General features: G+C 48.0%; 1 protein-coding gene and 1 long non-coding RNA gene across 4 annotated transcripts in view; one reads left to right on the top strand and one right to left on the bottom strand.

Moving 5' to 3' along the window:
* ADGRL1 (adhesion G protein-coupled receptor L1) overlaps positions 1-5,496 on the top strand; it is a 48,947-nt gene extending 43,451 nt beyond the window's left edge. For all 3 annotated transcript variants that reach the window (XM_079915865.1, XM_079915866.1, XM_079915864.1), the window contains one exon: positions 229-5,496. In XM_079915865.1, the coding sequence (XP_079771991.1) occupies positions 229-971 (743 nt within the window). In that variant the 3' untranslated portion in view covers positions 972-5,496. The remainder of the gene's footprint in view (positions 1-228) is intronic.
* Positions 3,252-17,763, bottom strand: LOC307183415. The gene is made up of 3 exons (XR_013827466.1): positions 17,690-17,763; positions 16,759-16,862; positions 3,252-3,326 (listed from the first exon to the last, which is right to left on the bottom strand). It is a non-coding gene; the product is annotated as an uncharacterized lncRNA (long non-coding RNA).
* Between the last annotated feature and the right edge of the window lie 426 nt (positions 17,764-18,189).

The following is an 18,189-nucleotide window of genomic DNA, read 5'->3' as shown; positions in this document are numbered from 1 at the left end:
CTGCGAGGGGACCCTGGGGGAACTGGTCCCCACACGTACCTCCACTAGTCGTCTGCTGAGCTGGTGTCCTCAACTGCCAGTGAGGAAGAGAGGGAACACAAGACCCCAGTCCCCAGGGGCAGGGGTGAACCCAGGGAAAGCCAGGTGAAAGCAGGCACCCCCGTCCACGTGGCCTGCGCCCCTCTCACTGCCCGGCTCTCCTTCTGAGCAGCTCCCTTCTGCCTGCAGAGCACCCCTTGGGAGGCCGAGAAGCCTGCGGCATGGACACGCTGCCCCTCAATGGCAACTTCAACAACAGTTACTCCTTGCGAAGCGGGGACTTCCCTCCAGGGGATGGGGCCCCCGAGCCACCTCGAGGCCGGAACCTGGCCGACGCTGCCGCCTTCGAGAAGATGATCATCTCGGAGCTGGTGCACAACAACCTTCGGGGTGGCAGCAGCGGAGCCAGGGGCCCTCCACCACCTGAGCCCCCCGTGCCGCCAGTGCCAGGGGGCAGCGGCGAGGAAGAGGCAGGTGGGCCCGGGGGTGCTGACCGGGCAGAGATCGAACTTCTCTACAAGGCCCTGGAAGAGCCACTGCTGCTGCCCCGGGCCCAGTCGGTGCTGTACCAGAGCGATCTGGACGAGTCGGAGAGCTGCACAGCGGAGGACGGGGCCACCAGCCGGCCCCTCTCCTCCCCTCCGGGCCGGGACTCCCTCTACGCCAGCGGGGCCAACCTGCGGGACTCGCCCTCCTACCCGGACAGCAGCCCCGAGGGGCCCAGTGAGGCTCTGCCCCCACCCCCACCTGCACCCCCCGGCCCCCCCGAAATCTACTACACCTCGCGCCCGCCGGCCCTGGTGGCCCGGAACCCCCTGCAGGGCTACTACCAGGTGCGGCGGCCCAGCCACGAGGGCTACCTGGCGGCCCCAGGCCTCGAGGGGCCAGGGCCCGATGGGGATGGGCAGATGCAACTGGTTACCAGTCTCTGAGGGACCTCACGGACCAGGGGCTGGTGTCCCAGGCCGGGGACTGAACCCTGGGTAGGGCTCTGGTGGCAGAGGGAGGCTGATGGAGACTGGCTGCTGGGCCACTCTCTCCAGGTGCCCCTTTGCCATGGGCCCTCCAGGCCCCTTGGGGGCTCTGCTCTGGGGGTCCGAGGTGCAGGGTTCACAGACAGGGTTTCCCACCAGCCGTGTGCACCAGCTCAATTTGGGGCAAGTGCAGTGAGGAACCAGGAGGTCCCCAGGGGAGTGAGGAAGGAGAAATTGGAAGGGTGCAGCTCACTCTTGACTTCCCCCTCCCACCCCCTACTCATCCTACTCCCTGGAGGGAAGTGAGGGCTCTGGTTTCCCTGGGTCAAAGGCCCTGCTGGATGGAACCCGTCAGCTGCTCCTCTCTTTGCAGCCAGAGTGCTGCCAGTTGCACCGGGATGGAGCAGTGGGGACAGGACAGATGGACAGGTTCCTCTGCACTACAGTTCCCTGCTCCACGGAGACTGGGGCCTCTGACCAGGGAGAGAGCCCTAGCGGGGAGAAAGCCCCAGGGCAAGAGGAATGGGCGGTTGTGGCTGGTGGTTTAAAGGTGGAACTTTCTCCGAAGCTCCTTCTCTCTGCTCTTCGTCCCAGCCTTCCCAGCAAGCCTGCCCCCTCAGCCCTCCTTGAGTGCACCCAATGACCCCCTCCCTTGGGGCGACTCCTGATGAAGCACAACTCCCCGCAGGGCCCCCAGCCCACAGGGGTGGCCATACTTGAGCAGTTCCCAGTCCTGTGGGCTTGGCTATGGGGAGCAGATTTTGGGTCTGCATCTCCCTGGGGAGTGGGTCCTGGGCTTGGATCTTTCCCTAGGGGGCCCTCTTACCCCTTCCCTCTCTCCTCTTCCTCCGTCCCCATTGCTGTAAATATTTCAATGAAATGGAAAAGGAAAAAAAAAAAAAAAAGACAAAAAAAGAAAGAAAGAAAATCTCATCACTTGAAGCCACCAGGAGCCTGCGGCCCGGCCAGCCCGGGATTTCTCCGGAGCAGAGCTGCGCCGCCGGGCCCTGGCAGCCAGGACTTCTCTGTGTACGTGTGCATCCCCAGCCGGGTGGGCGGGCCGCCAGAGCAGCTTTTTACAATCCAGAGACAGAAAACAAAATCTAGAAGCAACATCGAAACAAAGAACCCGTTTCCTTTCCGGCACCCGGCACCCGTTTCTGTTGCCGCCTTCCCTCATCCGCCTCTCCCTGGCATCAGTCAGCCCTCCTGGGGCGTGTACCTCACTGCCTGCCCCAGGACTTGGGGCCTGTCTCCCCTTCCCCTCCCCACTGGCCCGGGGGAGGCACCCTCACACCCAAAGATGCTTTTGCCAAGGTGGCTGCGCTGTCCCTTGGAGTTCCTGCTTCTTGTACATTGCTTCTGGGACTCGGCCTGGGAGGAAGGGGCCGATTTCCCGCCTAGAGAGGTTGAGAGGGGAAGGAAAATGAGGGCAGCAGGGTTTGACAGATGACTGAGGAGGGAGGGCTGGGGGTGGTGAGGTGGTTCTCCTTCACGGGGTGGGGAGGTGAGAGGTGAGAGACTGCCTTCCTTACCCAACACGCCCCCGCAGGGGAGACAAAGCCAGGTACCAGGGCCTGGCTGGGGTCAGGACACCCATGTTCAGAGGGTTCAACCCCAAACCTGCAGATGCTGGAAGCTCCAGGCTTGGGATGTCTCCTGAGTACCTCTCCCAGTCCCCTCTCCAGTCTGTCACCCTGGCCTTCCCAGCAACACCCCCCCCCCCCAACTCTTTGGGGGTAGCATAGTCCCACTGCCATACTAGCCCAGCCCTGTCATTTGCCATTTCCCCAGGGGTGGCCCTCCACCTCTGCTCTGACCCCTCATCTCTTTTGTCCCTCCCTCTTTTCTCACAAGTGCCATGAGTTTTCAAACATCTTCGGGTCTCAGCCTGCTGCTGCCATGAACTTTGGGTTAATGGGGAGGAACTCCGGGGAGGAACTGGGGGAAAGGGACAGATAGGTGGCTGGAGGGACCCTTTTTGCTGCTAAAAAGCCCCTCCCTTCTCCTGAGGAGCTAGGGCTGGCTTGTTCCCATCAGTTATAGGGGAGAAGGAGCCAGACCCAAAGATGGTGGTTTGTCCCACATGGGGGGACAGGCGTGGGGAGAAGGTAAAGGTGGGTTCCATCTGTTTTCTGGTAGGGAGTTTTAACCCGTTTCACCAGACCATGGGTGAGTCTGGACGGGCAGGTGAAGTAAGGATAGGAACGGTCTTGCGCAGATGGCTCTGTGAGGAGGGCAGGAGACAGCTCCGTGGCTTTCCTTGGCTTCACTAGGCCAGGAACTCCTCTTTGGGGAGGGGTGGCTAGAGACCTGTGAAGAGATGGTGGGAGACAAGGGTAGATGGAAGAGTGGGCCCGGCCCAGGCATCAGCCCAGCTAGAGTCAGAGAATGCCTCTGACCAGCAAAGAGGTCTGGAAGAGAGGGTGGGCTGGGGGAGTTCCCAGGGGAACTCCTGCGTCCTCTCCCCTGCCCAGTCCTCCTTTTATCTCTCCAGACTCTGACAGTCAAAGGGAGAGAGAGGGTACAGCGGGTCCCTTGGTTCCCATTCCAGCCAGAATCACCAAGGTGGATTCCCAGGCCTCAGAGTTGTGTGGCAGGGCCCCCTGGTAGGGCTGGAAACCACTGCAGTCCAGCACAAAGCTACCCGGAGAGCCCAGGTGTCCCCCCACCCCAACCAGACCTGGTGCCTTGATGCCCCCACTCCAGCTGGGACGGTATAAAGAAGGAAGGGTCTTGGTTTCCTCTCCTACTCCCTTTCTTGGGCTCCTGAATTCATTTGCTTTCAAATCTTATTTTTCTCTGGGTTTGGTGGGGGTTTTTTGGCTTTGGTTTTGGTTTTCCTTGCCTTTTTCTCTGTGTCTCCACCTCTTTCCCTGTGTCTTTCTCACTGTCTCTGTGTTCCCCTTCTCTTACCCTCTGTCCATTTGGGCCTCCTCCCTCTTCTCCCATGCCCCCAGTCCCTCCTTGGTCTCCTTTTCGATATGCCAAACCAATTTTGGGTCGAGTGCATTTAACGAGAACAAAACAAAAGGCTCATAACAACAAGAACGTTTCAGAAAAAAAAGTTTAAAAAAATTGTTGAGTCAAAAAAAAATCAAACAATAAAGAAATTAAGATTTCTTGGAATGACAAGAGTAGCGTGACTCATTTGCGGGGGGAGGCAAGAAACAGGTGAGTGGATCTGCACGGAGCATCCCCGTGAGGCTGGGACCGAGTGAGGAACCTGCACTGCCGCATTTAGAACCCACAGCAGAGGATGGTGAGTCACAGAATCATTAATGTTTATAGAACTTGGTAGGTTCAAGGGCCTGCTAGGCAATGCAGGTGCAGTTTCTCTCTGAATCCTCATAAATGCTCTGGGCGGAGGTTATTCGAGCTCCATTTTACAGATGGACAAACTGAGGCTTATAGCACCTGGATGCACATCCAAGTCTCTGTGGGCCAGGCCACTGTGCCATGTTGCGCCTCAAGCCCTTCTCAGCCTGGACTTCGGTCCACAGGCTATATTAGAGCATAGCACAGGAACTGTATGCTGTGCCTGTCTGATTCCAGCTGCTATTTCTAGACTCCCACACCTTACTGGAATGGTGCATTTTCGGTCAAGACAGCACAGTGGAATTGCATCATGTGTATTTCACATTCTCACAGTGCACGGAGAGAGAGAAATGACCAAGTAGTGCAAGCACTTCTCTCCATGCCCCTCTGCCCGCAACACTGGCGTCCAGGATGCCGCACTCAGCCATTCCTCCTCCCCACTCCCCAGCTACTCCTTCCCAGTCTCCACACTGGTTCCTTCTCATCTCTTGACCTCTTAATGTTGGCGTGCCCAAGGGCTCAGCCTTGGACCTTTACCTATACTCACTCCCTGGGAGATCTCATCTCATTAAATGGTTTTTAAATACAGCTGACCCTTGAGCAACACAGGTTTGAACCACACAGGTCCACTTAGATGAGGATTCTTTTCAATAAGTATATTGGAAAAATTCTTGGAGATTTGCGACAATTGGAAAAAACTCGCAAATGAACCATGTAACCTCGAAACCTTCAAAAAAATTGAGGCATGTCATGAATGCACAGAATATATGTAGATACTAGTCTATTTTATCATTTACTACCATAAAATACACACATATCTATTATAAAAAGTTAAAATGTATCAAAACTTATGCACACACTGACAAACCGTACACAGCCCCATCGACTGCACTAGGCTACCATAAAGCAATCATATTGCTGCTTCTTCATTTTCAGTGCATGAATCATTATACCTGTAAATAAAAATGAATTTCTTTTTCACATTTTCTTTTCATTTTTGATGTCTAGTGTTAGTAATATGTGTAATATCTACAGTGTTTTTTATAAGACAATATTGATGTAGGTACTGACAGACGATTCATCTTGTAAATAAATGATATACACTTTCGGTATTGATAAATACAGTACCGTATTGTAAATGTATTTTCCTTACGATTTTCTTAATAAGTTTCTTTTCTATTGCTTACTTTCATGTAAGAAGACAGCATATAATACATATACAAAATACGTGTTAATTGACTGTTTATGTTATGGTTAAGGCTTCCAGTCAATAGTAGGCTATTTGTAGTTAAGTTTTGGGGGAGTCAAAAGTTATACATGGGGCTTCCCTTGTGGCGCAGTGGTTGAGAGTCCGCCTGCTGATGCAGGGGACATGGGTTCGTGCTCCAGTCCGGGAGGATCCCACATGCCGCGGAGCGGCTGGGCCCGTGAGCCATGGCCGCTGAGCCTGCGCGTCCGGAGCCTGTCTTCTGCAACGGGAGAGGCCACAACAGTGAGAGGCCCGCGTACCACCAAAAAAAAATTACACATGGAGGTACTTCGCTGGTGGTCCAAGTGGTTAAGAATCCATGCTTTCACTGCAGGGGGCACAGGATCTGGGAACTAAGATCCCCACATGCCACAGTGTAGCCAAAAAAAAAAAAGTTATACATACATTTTTGATTGACAGGGGTCAGCACCCCTAACCCCTGCATTTTTCAAGTGTCAGCTGTACTATCTATTATGCTGATGACTTCCAAACGTAGAGCTCCAGCCTGAACTTCCATCTTGAGATCCAGATTCATTTACATCCAACTACCCACTCCACATCTCCCCCTGGGTGTCTGGTAGGATCTCAAAGTTAAACCCAGTTCCACGCACATGTATACGCACACCACTGTTCCAGTTCCTCCCACAGGCTTCCCCACCTTGATTAACGGCAAGTCCTTCCTGAGACTCAAGATAAGACCCCTGGAGCCCCCCTTGAACTCACTCATTGTTTCATACCCCATATCTAATCTGACAGTAGATGCAGTAGTGCCTCTAACTTTGAAATACCCAGAATTAACTAGTTCTCACTACTTTGGTTCAAGCCACCACTGTCTTTCACCAGGACCACTGTAACAGTCCCCTAACTAGCTCCCTTGTCCCTCTTCAGGGGACACACAAAACAGAATGATCTCAGTAAGCATATTTTTTGTCCCTCCTCTGCTCAAAACTCTCCAAAGGCCTCCTCTCTCACCCAGACGAAACGCTAAGGTCAGCACAATGGCCCACAAGGCCCTACAGCATCAGATCTCATCCCTACGGCTCTCCTCCTTCCCTCCACTCCAGCCACACTGGGGTGCTCACTGTCCACAAACATGCAGGCAACTCCTGCCTGCCTCAGGGCCTTTACACTGGTTGTTCCTAGGGTTCACCTATTCTCCCTTTAGGGCTTATGAAAATAAGAGCTTCCCAGCAGGCCTTCCCAGGCTACTCCATTTAAATCGCAACTGGCCACTCCAGAACTTCCTAACCCCTGTCTTGCTTTGTCTCCCATAGTGCTCCCGTCTCACAAACTGCCTTTTTTGCTTGTTTATTGTCTGCCTCCCCCACCAGAAAATAATGTACAATGGTCTGTTTTTTCACTGCTGTTCCCTACTGTTTAGCACAGTGTCTGGCACACACTAGGTGCTCAATAAATATCTGTGAAAGGACACACAGCTGAATGGAGCACAGGACCCAGAGTAGGCCTGAGATGAGAGTTGAGACCATTCCCTCAGCTGCTCTCAGTTCCCATGCACCCCTCACTGTGCGATGCTGTTGTTACTTCAGCATGGCCCTGAAATCTAAGTTCAGCAATTTAGCTGGTGCCCAACCCTATCCTATGCTGAAGAGGAACTGGTTCTACTAGACTTACAGAGAGATGCTCTGTGAGCAAATTCAGGAGCTTTAAGCGTAAACTTAATTATTTATGATTTTCACCTCATGCTCTGACTTTGAAATTTTATCCTAGCATAAGATGAGAACACAGCCAGTTCTTCCACCTTTTTGTCCTTTACTTTCCCGGCACTGTACGCATCCGACTCCTCTACCCACACAGTGAAACCTGCTGTGCCTGACAACCTGTGACCCTCAGTGGTTGTTAGTGGCACCTGTACACACTTGGGGCAACCATTAGCACGTGCCCAGGAACAGTAACATTTATGTTGATATTCATTTCAAAGCTCTTTCCTACATTTCATCTTATTTAATTATCACAAGATATATATTATCCCCATATATCAGATGAGGAGACTGAAGTTAGGGTGAGTAAATGACTTACTCAAAAAAATAAGATTACTATGCAGTTCAAAGTGCCCACACCCTGTAGACGCTTTACATATGCTGTCCAATTTAATCCTTTCAACCACCCAGTGAGGCAGGTTTTAGTTAGCTCCAATACACAACTGCAGAAGCTGAAGCCCAGAAAGGTTCAGGAACATACCCGTGTTCACTCAGCTAGTAAGAGAAAGATGGACCAGGCCTCCACCTTGGTCTTCCTGTCCCAGGGGCTGCATTGAGGGCTGTCTGCACCCAGCTGCAGTTGCCCAGGCCCCATCGCTGCCCACCAACCCCACTCGGCATTCACTAAGGGAAGCTGACTATCTGGCTCCCCACATCAGAGATGCCCACTAATCATGCCACACCCTGATGGCCCCTATGTAGCTAGTATGTTAGGATTGTCCAGAGTGGACTCACGTGAGTTAAGCCAGAGGGAAGGTCTTAATGCAGAGCAACAGAGGATTCGCTTCAGATCCCCAAAGGCTTCAAAGCATTGGAGCCTCTGCCGTTGAGAAAACCTCCTCTCTCCCGTGAACTCTTGGGAAGGCCTAGGGGTGCCAGGCTGAGGCTACTCCTTTATCCCTACAATATCCTCAGGCTTATTCTGCTTCTCTCTTACCCTTTCAAACATCTCAGTCATGGCAATGAGCTGTGATGACAGGACCCTCCCCCATTTATATCCCTTCTTACTTCACTGGGACTCACCTTGACCAAAACCCTTGCAACCACTACTCTTTTCTGTCTGTCCTGCCCCACTGTCTTCCATCAACCTTTGCCTCTGTCCAAGTGATCCCAGCTTCTCACAACTGAAGCCCTCACTTTAAGCCAACCAGTCCTCTCCTGGGAATTGACCCTAAGGAACCATGCATGTGCATGAAGACAGCGACAAGAAAAGTTCGCTGTAGTAAGGCTTCTAAGAGTGAAACACAAGAGAGAATCTAAAATTTTAGCAAAGAAAACTGTTACATAAATAATGCACATCCATAAACAGAATACCATGCAGCCATTCCAAATGATAATGCAGAAGAACACTAAAGGACGTGGAAATATATTCATAATAATACCAAGGGTAAAAACCTAGATATAAAAAACAGGGTAAAGTATGACCTCACTTTTGTTTCGATGGCATGTATATACAAAAAGTGTGTGTATACAAATATGAAACTGTATATATACAAGTGTATGTGTGTATGTGTATATGTGTGTATAAATAAAAAATATATGCAGGGACTTCCCTGGTGGCACAGTGGTTAAGAATCCGCCTGCCAATGCAGGGACACAGGTTTGAGCCCTGGTGCAGGAAGATCCCACGTGCCGCGGAGCGACTAAGCCTGTGCGCCACAACTACTGAGCCTGCGCTCTAGAGCCCGAGTGCCACAACTACTGAGTCCATGCGCCACAACTACCGAAGCCCGCGTGCCTAGAGCCCCTGCTCGGCAACAAGAGAACCCGCCGCAGTGAGAAGCTCGCGCACCATCTCTCTGCAACTAGAGAAAGCCAGCGTGCAGCAACGAAGACCCAATGCAGCCAAAAAATAAATGTTTTAAAAAAAGAAAAAATAAATTTTAATTGACTTTAAAAAATAATAATAAAATATATGCAGAATATAAAGCTATACACCAGAATATTAACAGGGTAATTTTAACTTTCTCGCAGCTCTGTATTTTAAAAATTGTTTGCATTAATATGTATTACTTTTGTAATAGGAAAAAGTATTTGTGTGCCCCACTTTCTATGGAAGAACAAAGACCAAGAATAACCAGCACAAATGGAAGAAGAAAGAACAAGGTGGGGAACTAGCCTCACCAAGACGGGTTATAGTGTGGTAATATTTAAGGCAATGTGGTATCTGGCACAGGAAGAGACAAAAAGTCCAATGGAAGAGACCTGTGACTAGATGGAAACTTGCTCTAGGCAGAGATTACAAATCACTAGGAAAAGGATGGATTAATCCAGAGGATCTTATATTTTTTTGGTCTTGAGATCCCTTTACCCTTTTAAAAATTCATGAGGATAAGGAGGGGGATGACTGGGAGGAGCACAGAGGATTTTTAGGGCCGTGAAAATACTCTGTATCATACTCTAATGATGAATACATGTCATACATTTATCCAAACCCACAGAATGTGCACCAAGAGTGAACCTTAACGTAAGCTGTGGATTTTAGGTGATAATGATGTGTCAATATAGGTTCATCAATTGTACACAAATTCACCACTTTGGTGGTGGATGTTAATGATGGGGGATACTATGCATGTGGGAGGGGGAGAGGTATATGAGAAATCTATGTCATGAACCTAAAACTGCTCTAAAAAAGAAAATTAAATCTTTTTTTAAAAAATGAATGTGGGGCTTCCCTGGTGGCACAGTGGTTGAGAGTCCGCCTGCCGATGCAGGGGACATGGGTTAGTGCCCCGGTCCGGGAAGATCCCACATGCTGCGGAGCGGCTGGGCCCGTGAGCCATGGCCGCTGAGCCTGTGCGTCCGGAGCCTGTGCTCCGCAACGGGAGAGGCCACAACAGTGAGAGGCCCATGTACCGCAAAATAAAAATTAATGGGGACCCTAATGAGCTGTTGTTTATGGGGATAGAGATTATTTATATTTACTGAATTGGAAATTAAAACTGAGCAAAATTTTCAAATATTTAACTAAATTAAATTGGTTGATAAATCTATTAAATGTTAAAATAAATAACCTATTTTATTAAAAAGTAACTATATGCATATTTTAAAAACAAAGTAGTGCAAAGAATGGCATTGTTTTACATTTTTGTAAAACTCCTACTGTCTGGTGTAATGAAAGGCAGCTGTATTCTCACATCAGGCTTCTGCAATCAATCTGTTGCAATATCCTGTTTTGGTTGAAGTATGTGAAGAAAAGCCAGCCTCACAAAGATACATAGTTGGAAAAGGGAGGAGTGTCATAGCCTTTTCAGCTAATTGGGGATATTTTACTTTGTTACTATACCAAAACTCAACAAGTGGTGGTGTATTAAAGTTAGTTACAATGTTGAATATGAAACTGCATCAATAAACTTTTCATACTCTGTTACACTGAAACCCATTGGTCTATCTTACAAATTTTCATTGATCTTTTATGACTGATTTTGTAACATCATGCATTGGTCTTTAGGAAAATATTGATATGCTGAGTTATTACATTTCACTCTACAGTATTTTTTAAATATATCTGTTAATAATATCACCACTGATCTCATCAGGAAAACCTTTAAATATTGAAAAGTTGTCAGGCTGATGGTGGTGAATAAAAGTTTCCTAAATGTCTAAGTTTTGCTTAAAAGCTCAAATATTATCATTGGCAACACACTGTTAATTTTCCTCCAAGTGACCACTCACTGCATTTGTTTCTGAGAAAATACATAGCATATATCCTAGTCTGAATAATTAATAATTAGCAATTATTCAAGGAAAAACTGTGTTCATGAAAAAAGTCAGCAGTTCCACCTCCACTCAAACAACTGTACATTACCTCAACTACCATCATTCTCCAGCATGCGATAGAAGTGCTCTATGCAAGCGTCGCATTTCACCACCCAGAATATTAGAAAGACCTGCTGTAGGGCTAAGCTTTAACACAATTACTACTTTCACTGCTTCTTCAAGGACATTCTTAAGTGAAACTGTTTTAACATTGAGCGTGTGTGTGGTGGTGAGGAATACAATGACAACCACTACCACAATATGGTGACACTGCACTGTTTCCTGCTAAGGGGCCAGAAGTTTTACCCATTGTTTTTGTACCAACAGTGCACAGACAACACAGCACAAATGAGAAAGGCAAATAATGCCTTAGAATTGTTATGAAAATAGTTTATCTCATGGATTCCCTAAAAGGTTCTTGGGGATCCCCAGGGGATCACATTTTGAGAACCACTGGACTACTCAATAAATGGAGCTGGGACACGTGGTTATCCAAATGAAAAAAATTAAACCTACCTCACATCATAAACAAAAATAAATTCCAGATTGTTTTTTAAGCTAAATATGAAAAGTAGACCTTCCAGAAGAAAATACAGTAGGATATCTTACTGATTGCAGCGTAAGATTTCTTAAGCAAGACACAAAAAAAACACAAACTATAAATAGATTCATAATTCTGATGACATTAAAATAATGATGATGATGATGATAATAATAATAAATTCTGAACATCAGAAGACACCATACAAATGAAAAGGCATGCCTCAGATGTAAGAACTCCTGCACTCAGTAAGATGAGGACAATCCAGCAGGAAAATGGGCAAAGATATGAACAGGCAATTCACGAAAGGCAAATGGTAAATAAACATGAAAAAAAGCTCAATCTCACTATTAATCATGGTAATGCAAACTGAAACCAATAATTCACACCCATCATAAAGACAGACATGTAAGAGTCTGACAATAGCAAGTATGGATAAGGACACTGAGCAATAGCAACAATGCTGGTGGGAGTGAGAATTGGAACAATCATTTTGAAGAATAAACTGGCAATATCTAGCAAAGGTGAATATTCCCAAAACCCAGCAATTCAACTCCTAGGTATGTAGCCTAGAGAAACTCCTGCATGTGTACACAAAGAGCCATGCACAACAATAAACATTACAGCACTGTTTGTAAGAGTAGAAAACCGGAAACAAGCTAAATACCAAGCAAGAGGTAGATAAGTAAACACTATCCAACAAAACTTTCTGTGATCACAGAAGTGTTCTTTATCTAAGCTATCTAATGTGGTAGCCACTAGCCACAGGTGTCTATTAAACACATGAAATGTGGCTAAGTGACTGGGGAATTGAATTTTTCATTTAATTTTGATTAACTGAAATATAAATAGCCACATGTGGCTAATGGTTACTACATCAGACAGCACAGCCATACACCAGTGAAAATAAACGACTAGAGCTATACACGTGTCATATATATACCTCTGAAAAGCATTATGTTCGGGGCTTCCCTGATGGCACAGTGGTTAAGAATCCACCTGCCAATGCAGGGGCCACAGGTTCGAGCCCTAGTTCGGGAAGATCCCACATGCTGCAGAGCAACTAATCCCATGCGCCACAACTACCGAGCCTGCGCTCTAGAGCCCGCAAGTCACAACTACTGAAGCCTGCGTACCACAACTACTGAAGCCCGCGCACCCTAGAGCCCGTGCTCCACAAGAGCAGCCACCGCAGTGAGAAGCCCACGCGCCGCAACGAATAGTAGCCCCCGCTCGCCGCAACTAGAGAAAGCCTGCGCACAGCAACGAAGACCCAACACAGACAAAAATAAATAAATTTATTTTTTTAAAAAAGCATTATGTCTGACCCCAAAAAAGCAGCTTCAGAAGGTAGGGCTGGGGGACTTCCCTGGTGGCGCAGTGGTTAAGAATCCGCCTGCCAATGCAGGGCACACGAGTTCGATCCCTGGTCCGGGAAGATCCCACATGCCACAGAGCAACTAAGCCTGTGCACCACAACTACTGAGCCTGTGCTCTAGAGCCCATGCGCGGCAACTACTAAGGCCTGCATGCCTAGAGCCCATGCTCCGCAACAAGAGTAAGCCACCGCAATGAGAAGCCCGTACACTGCAACGAAGAGTAGCCCCCACTTGCCGCAACTAGAGAAAAAGCCTGCGCGCAGCAACGAAGACCCAAGGCAGCCACAATTAATTAATTAATTAATTTTTAAAAAAAATGAAGGTAGGGCTGGGACCAGAGTGAAGCAAGTTAGGTGTCTAGAATGAAAATTTTAGGAGGCACTCACCCTCAGAGTCATGCAGGTACAGGATGGCACTTGTGTGACTTGGAGGGTGTGTCTCCTTAAATGTTGTGCCCTTGCTTTCCTCATCCTAGTTCCGGCCCTGTCAGGATATATGTGGTATGATATTGTGTTGGGGGTCCCCAAGATCATCCCTGACTCACTAGGAGGAGTCACAGGATTTAGCATATAGCCTACTCAGGGTATGATTTCTTTTTTGTTGTTGTTGTTTTGGTTTTTTGCTTTTGTTATTTTTTTTTTTTTTGGCCACACCATGCAGCATGTGGGATCTTAGTTCCCCAACCAGGGATTGAACCTGTGCCCCCTGAAGTGGAAGCTCAGAGACCTAACCACTGGACCACCAGGGAATTCCCCAGGGTATGATTTCTTACAGTGAAAGGATACAAAGCAAAATCAGCCAAGGGAAAAGGTGCATGGGGCGAAGTCTGGAGGAAACCAGGCACAAGCTGCCAAGAGTCCTCTCCCAGTGGAGTTACAAAGGACATGCTTAGTTCCTATAGCAGAGCTGTGACAACACGTGTGAAATGCTGTCCACCAGGAAAGCTCCTTAGAGATACAGTGCCCAGGGTATTAGGGTGGGGGGCGGGTGGGGCAGCTGGTCAAGTACCAAACTTCCAGACTCCAGAAGGAAAGCAGGTGTTCGACCAAATCACATTGTTTGTACAGTTTAGGCACCATGAGCCCCTTGTATTATTTAGGTAATGGTGTGAACCCTCCTGAAATCCAAGTTCCTAGACACCAACCAAGGGCCAACCTTGCAAACAGGCCTTTCTAAGGAGAGCAGTCTCAGGCCTGCTATAGTTGACTCTTTTGTATAAAGTTGTAGAACATGACATACAATACTATACATAGTTTAAAGGCACATATTAAAGATATACAAACGTGCACTGAAAAATAAACACCAAAACCAGGATTGCAGTTACATCTGAAAAAAAGGGGAGAGGAACAGGTTTCAGGCAGGGGTATCTAAGACCTTTCAATTGCATCGCTAATGTTTTACTTCTTAAGCTGGGTAATGGGTAAAAACATATTTGTCATGGCATTTCTTATGCTTGTTTTTGAGTGTGAGCGCACCTGAAATACTACATAAGAAAAATGATGACTTATCTCCTAATTACTATGCGCTACTAACAGTCCATGTTTATGGTGTTTATGGAGTACTCTTCACATTCCAGGTACTATGCTAAGTCTTTATATGGATTTACACTTTAAAAAAAAATTTATTTAAGACTTCCTATGCTAAGCTCTGGCAATACACTGAGACTTCAGTGTGAGACAGGTGAGATCTCTGTCCTCAACCAGCTTTCAGTCTACTGAGGGATGATGAGAGATAAAAAGCACAATTAGGGAGTTCCCTGGTGGTCTAGTGGTTAGCATTCGGCGCTTCCACTGGCCCAGGTCCAATCCCTGATAGCGGAACTGAGATCCCGTAAGCCGTGCGGCCAAAAAAAAGAAGCACAATTAAAATCAACAAATCTACAGATTCTGGTAAGTGCTCCTAAGATAAAAAATAAAGCAGGTTTTTGTAATTAATGGAGGTCTACTTTAACTAGGGTGGTCCAAGAAGGCTTCTTTGGGAGAGACATTTGAGGTGAACCATAAATGATGAGAATGAGACAGCCACGCAATTATCTGAAGGAAGCACATTCCAGGCAGAAGGAACAGCAAGTGCAAAACCCTGCAGCAGGAATAAGTTTGGTGTATTGAAAGACGGGAAATGAAGCCAGCAGGGCTTGAGAGTGGTCACAAGAGGGAGACTGGTAGCTGAGGCTTGAGAGGTCAGCTTAAGCCAGTGTGCAGGGCCTCCTAAGCCAAAGTAAAGATCGTAAGTTTCATTCTAAGTATGATAAGCCTTTGAAGGTTTTAAGCAGGGTAATGACATGATCTGGTTTACAACTGAAGAGTATTCAGCCAGCTGTAGGGAGAAGGCATTATAGACAGGGCCATTTTCTTCATTAGCACCACAGACATAATGCTTACGGCTGATGAGCTTTTCAGAGGCTATGAAAAGGTTGGGGCTGGGAATAAAGGAAAAAAAGTTCCACGATGCAAAAAGAAAACTACGAAGTTGTAATGAATAAATGTTTAATTAAATGTCTAGAAAACATATCATAACAACTTCATTCATCAAATTTTGTATTCATAAACAATCGAATTACATTTGGAAATAATTTGAAAATTAGATTTTCTCAAGTCACAAAAATTCCCAAGGATGCCCAGTGACTGCCAAGAAATCATAACTGATTGTAATGTGAATTTTCTTGCAGCCAAATCGTTTCAATGGGGGAAAAAAAATCTGGGCTTCCCTGGTGGTGCAGTGGTTGAGAATCCACCTGCCAATGCAGGGGACACGGGCTCGAGCCCTGGTCCCAGAAAATCCCACGTGCTGCAAAGCAACTAAGCCCGTGTGCCACAACTACTGAGCCTGCACTCTAGAGCCCGCGAGCCGCAACTACTGAGCCTGTGTGCCACAACTACTGAAGCCTGCGTAGCTAGAGCCTGTGCTCCGCAACAAGAGAAACCACCGCAATGAGAAGCCCGTGCACCTCAACGAAGAGTAGCTCCCACTCACCGCAACTAGAGAAAGCCCACATGCAGCAACGAAGACCCAATGCAGCCAAAAATAAATAAACAAATTTATAATAAAAAAAAATTTTTTTTTTTTACTTAATGTGAGATAGAGATACAAAAAATAATAATAATGCCTAGCATCATGAGGCCACAGAGGAGGCTGGATAGGAAATGCTAGTGGCTTGCTCAACCCACCCCCACCTCTGGGACGGGTGAAGGGCTGGAGATTGAGCTCAATCACCAGTGGTCAGTGATTTAATCAATCATGCCTAATGGAGCCTCCGTAACAACCCAAAAGGACAGGGTTCAGAGAGCTTCTGGGTTGGTGAACACGTGGACAATGGGGAGAGAGAGCGCGCTCAAAGAGCATGGAAGTTCAGAGAGCGTGGAAGTTCCACACACAACCCCCCCTTCCCCATACCTTGCCCTCTACATCTCTTTCATCTGGTTCTTCCTGAGTTAGATCCTTCTATAATAAACCTGCAATCTAGTAAGTAAAAAAAAAAAAAAAATGCTAGTGGCTTGAAACAGTACTGTTCAGGCTTACACTCTGAGTCTGAACACTGTCCAGGGGACCCTTGGAAAGGTTTCTCCCAGGAGAGGACATCTGAGCAAAGACCTGAATAACAAGAAGGCACCAGTCATGGCAAGAGCTGGAAGAAGAGGTGGGGCTGCCATGTCAGATTTTTACGAAACTAAAAGAGGGTCAGTTTGGCTGGACTGAAGTTGGGGGCTGGGTGTTAGTAAACAAAGCCTGTAGAGTCTTGAAGACAATATTCTCATACTGAGAACAACAGAAAACCACTCACATTTTAAGTGGGGCGGGGGTGACTGATCCAATTTGTTTCAGATCTGCACTGTCCAATACAGAAGCCACAGGGGATCACGAGCTCCTGCATGTGGCTTAGTGCCGCTGTGAAACAGAACATTCCCGTCGCTTAACTTTCATCAATTAACATTTCAATTTAACACCGACAGAAGACTGAGCTCATGGGAAACTTTTAAGCATGCTGGGTACAGCTTGGGTATGTGAATCTACATTTCAACTGTAAATTTTATGAAACCTAAACTATTTCCGGTGAAAATGCAGGGTCCGGATCACAGATGTGGTATAAAGTGTAAAACACACAGGATTTCAAAGTCTTAGTACTAAGTAACAAAAAGTAAGATACCTCTGTTGTATTTTTTTATACCGATCACATGTTGAAATAATATTGTGGCTATATTAATTTTAGTATATTAAAATTAATTTAACTTCTTAAAACTTTTTTTTAACGTGGTTACTAGAGAAAAGTGTAAAATTAGGTATGTTGCCGCTGGTGGAAGCACAGTGAGTGCGGAGGTCCCTAGAGTCTTCCAGGCTGGGGGCCACGGTGGTCCGGCCTACGCCTGGGAGTGTGGAGAGAAGTTTCTAGACGTATTATGTAATCATAAGTCAGGAAAGTCAATTTTCACGACCCCGTTCAATGGGCAGGGAAACGTGGCCTCGGGTAGCGACTGGCAAAGGCCGGACTCGAACTCCCACTTACAGCGCTGTCCACATGAAACCTCCCCAGAGGCTCCCGAGGGTGTAAGAACTGGATTCGAACCAGGCCCGACTCCCGGTCCCAGGACTCAGCGCGCCGCGTACCGGCCCCACCGTCTCCCCTCAAGGGTGAGTTAAACGTTCACAACGTTCTCCCAGGCCGCTGGGCCCGAGGGGCCAGGAGCCCCCTTCGAGAAACTTCCGGCAACGCTCACCAGCTGACAGACGCCAAAGGTACAAACGCTCCTCCTTCCTCTTCACACGCGGCTCAACCGCGCCAGCAGCCGACTTCCGCTCCACTCCCACGAATCCCCGGCCGATTCTTCTCCCCTCCCGCTTCCCGCAGCCATCTCAGCCAATAACCTCTCACAGAATCTGCTTTATTCCCGCCCCACTCCTGCCTGCCAATCACCGCAGGTCGAGCACCGCCCTTCTTTCCCTCTTAAGCGAGCGCCGCGCGCCACCGCTCGGAGGCTGGCTGCGCTGTCCCCAGCTGGATGCGTCTCCCGGAAGGGCGGGGCTAAGCGCTGACCTCGCTGGTGCGGGGACCCTCAGGATTGGCCAAGAGGGGCCCTGCGCCGTGACCCCGCCCACCCCTCCCTAGACTTCCGAGTCGGAGACTCTGGGGATTGGTTCTCCGCGGACACCCAAAGAAGCTAAGAGACGGTCCCGCCTCCCTCCCTCATCCCGGAGAGGGAGCTCCACGGATTGGTCC

Source organism: Stenella coeruleoalba (assembly GCF_951394435.1).
Source record: "Stenella coeruleoalba genome assembly, chromosome: 3".
In the NCBI taxonomy this organism is placed as follows: domain Eukaryota; kingdom Metazoa; phylum Chordata; class Mammalia; order Artiodactyla; family Delphinidae; genus Stenella; species Stenella coeruleoalba.
This window is presented reverse-complemented; position numbering and strand designations above follow the sequence as displayed.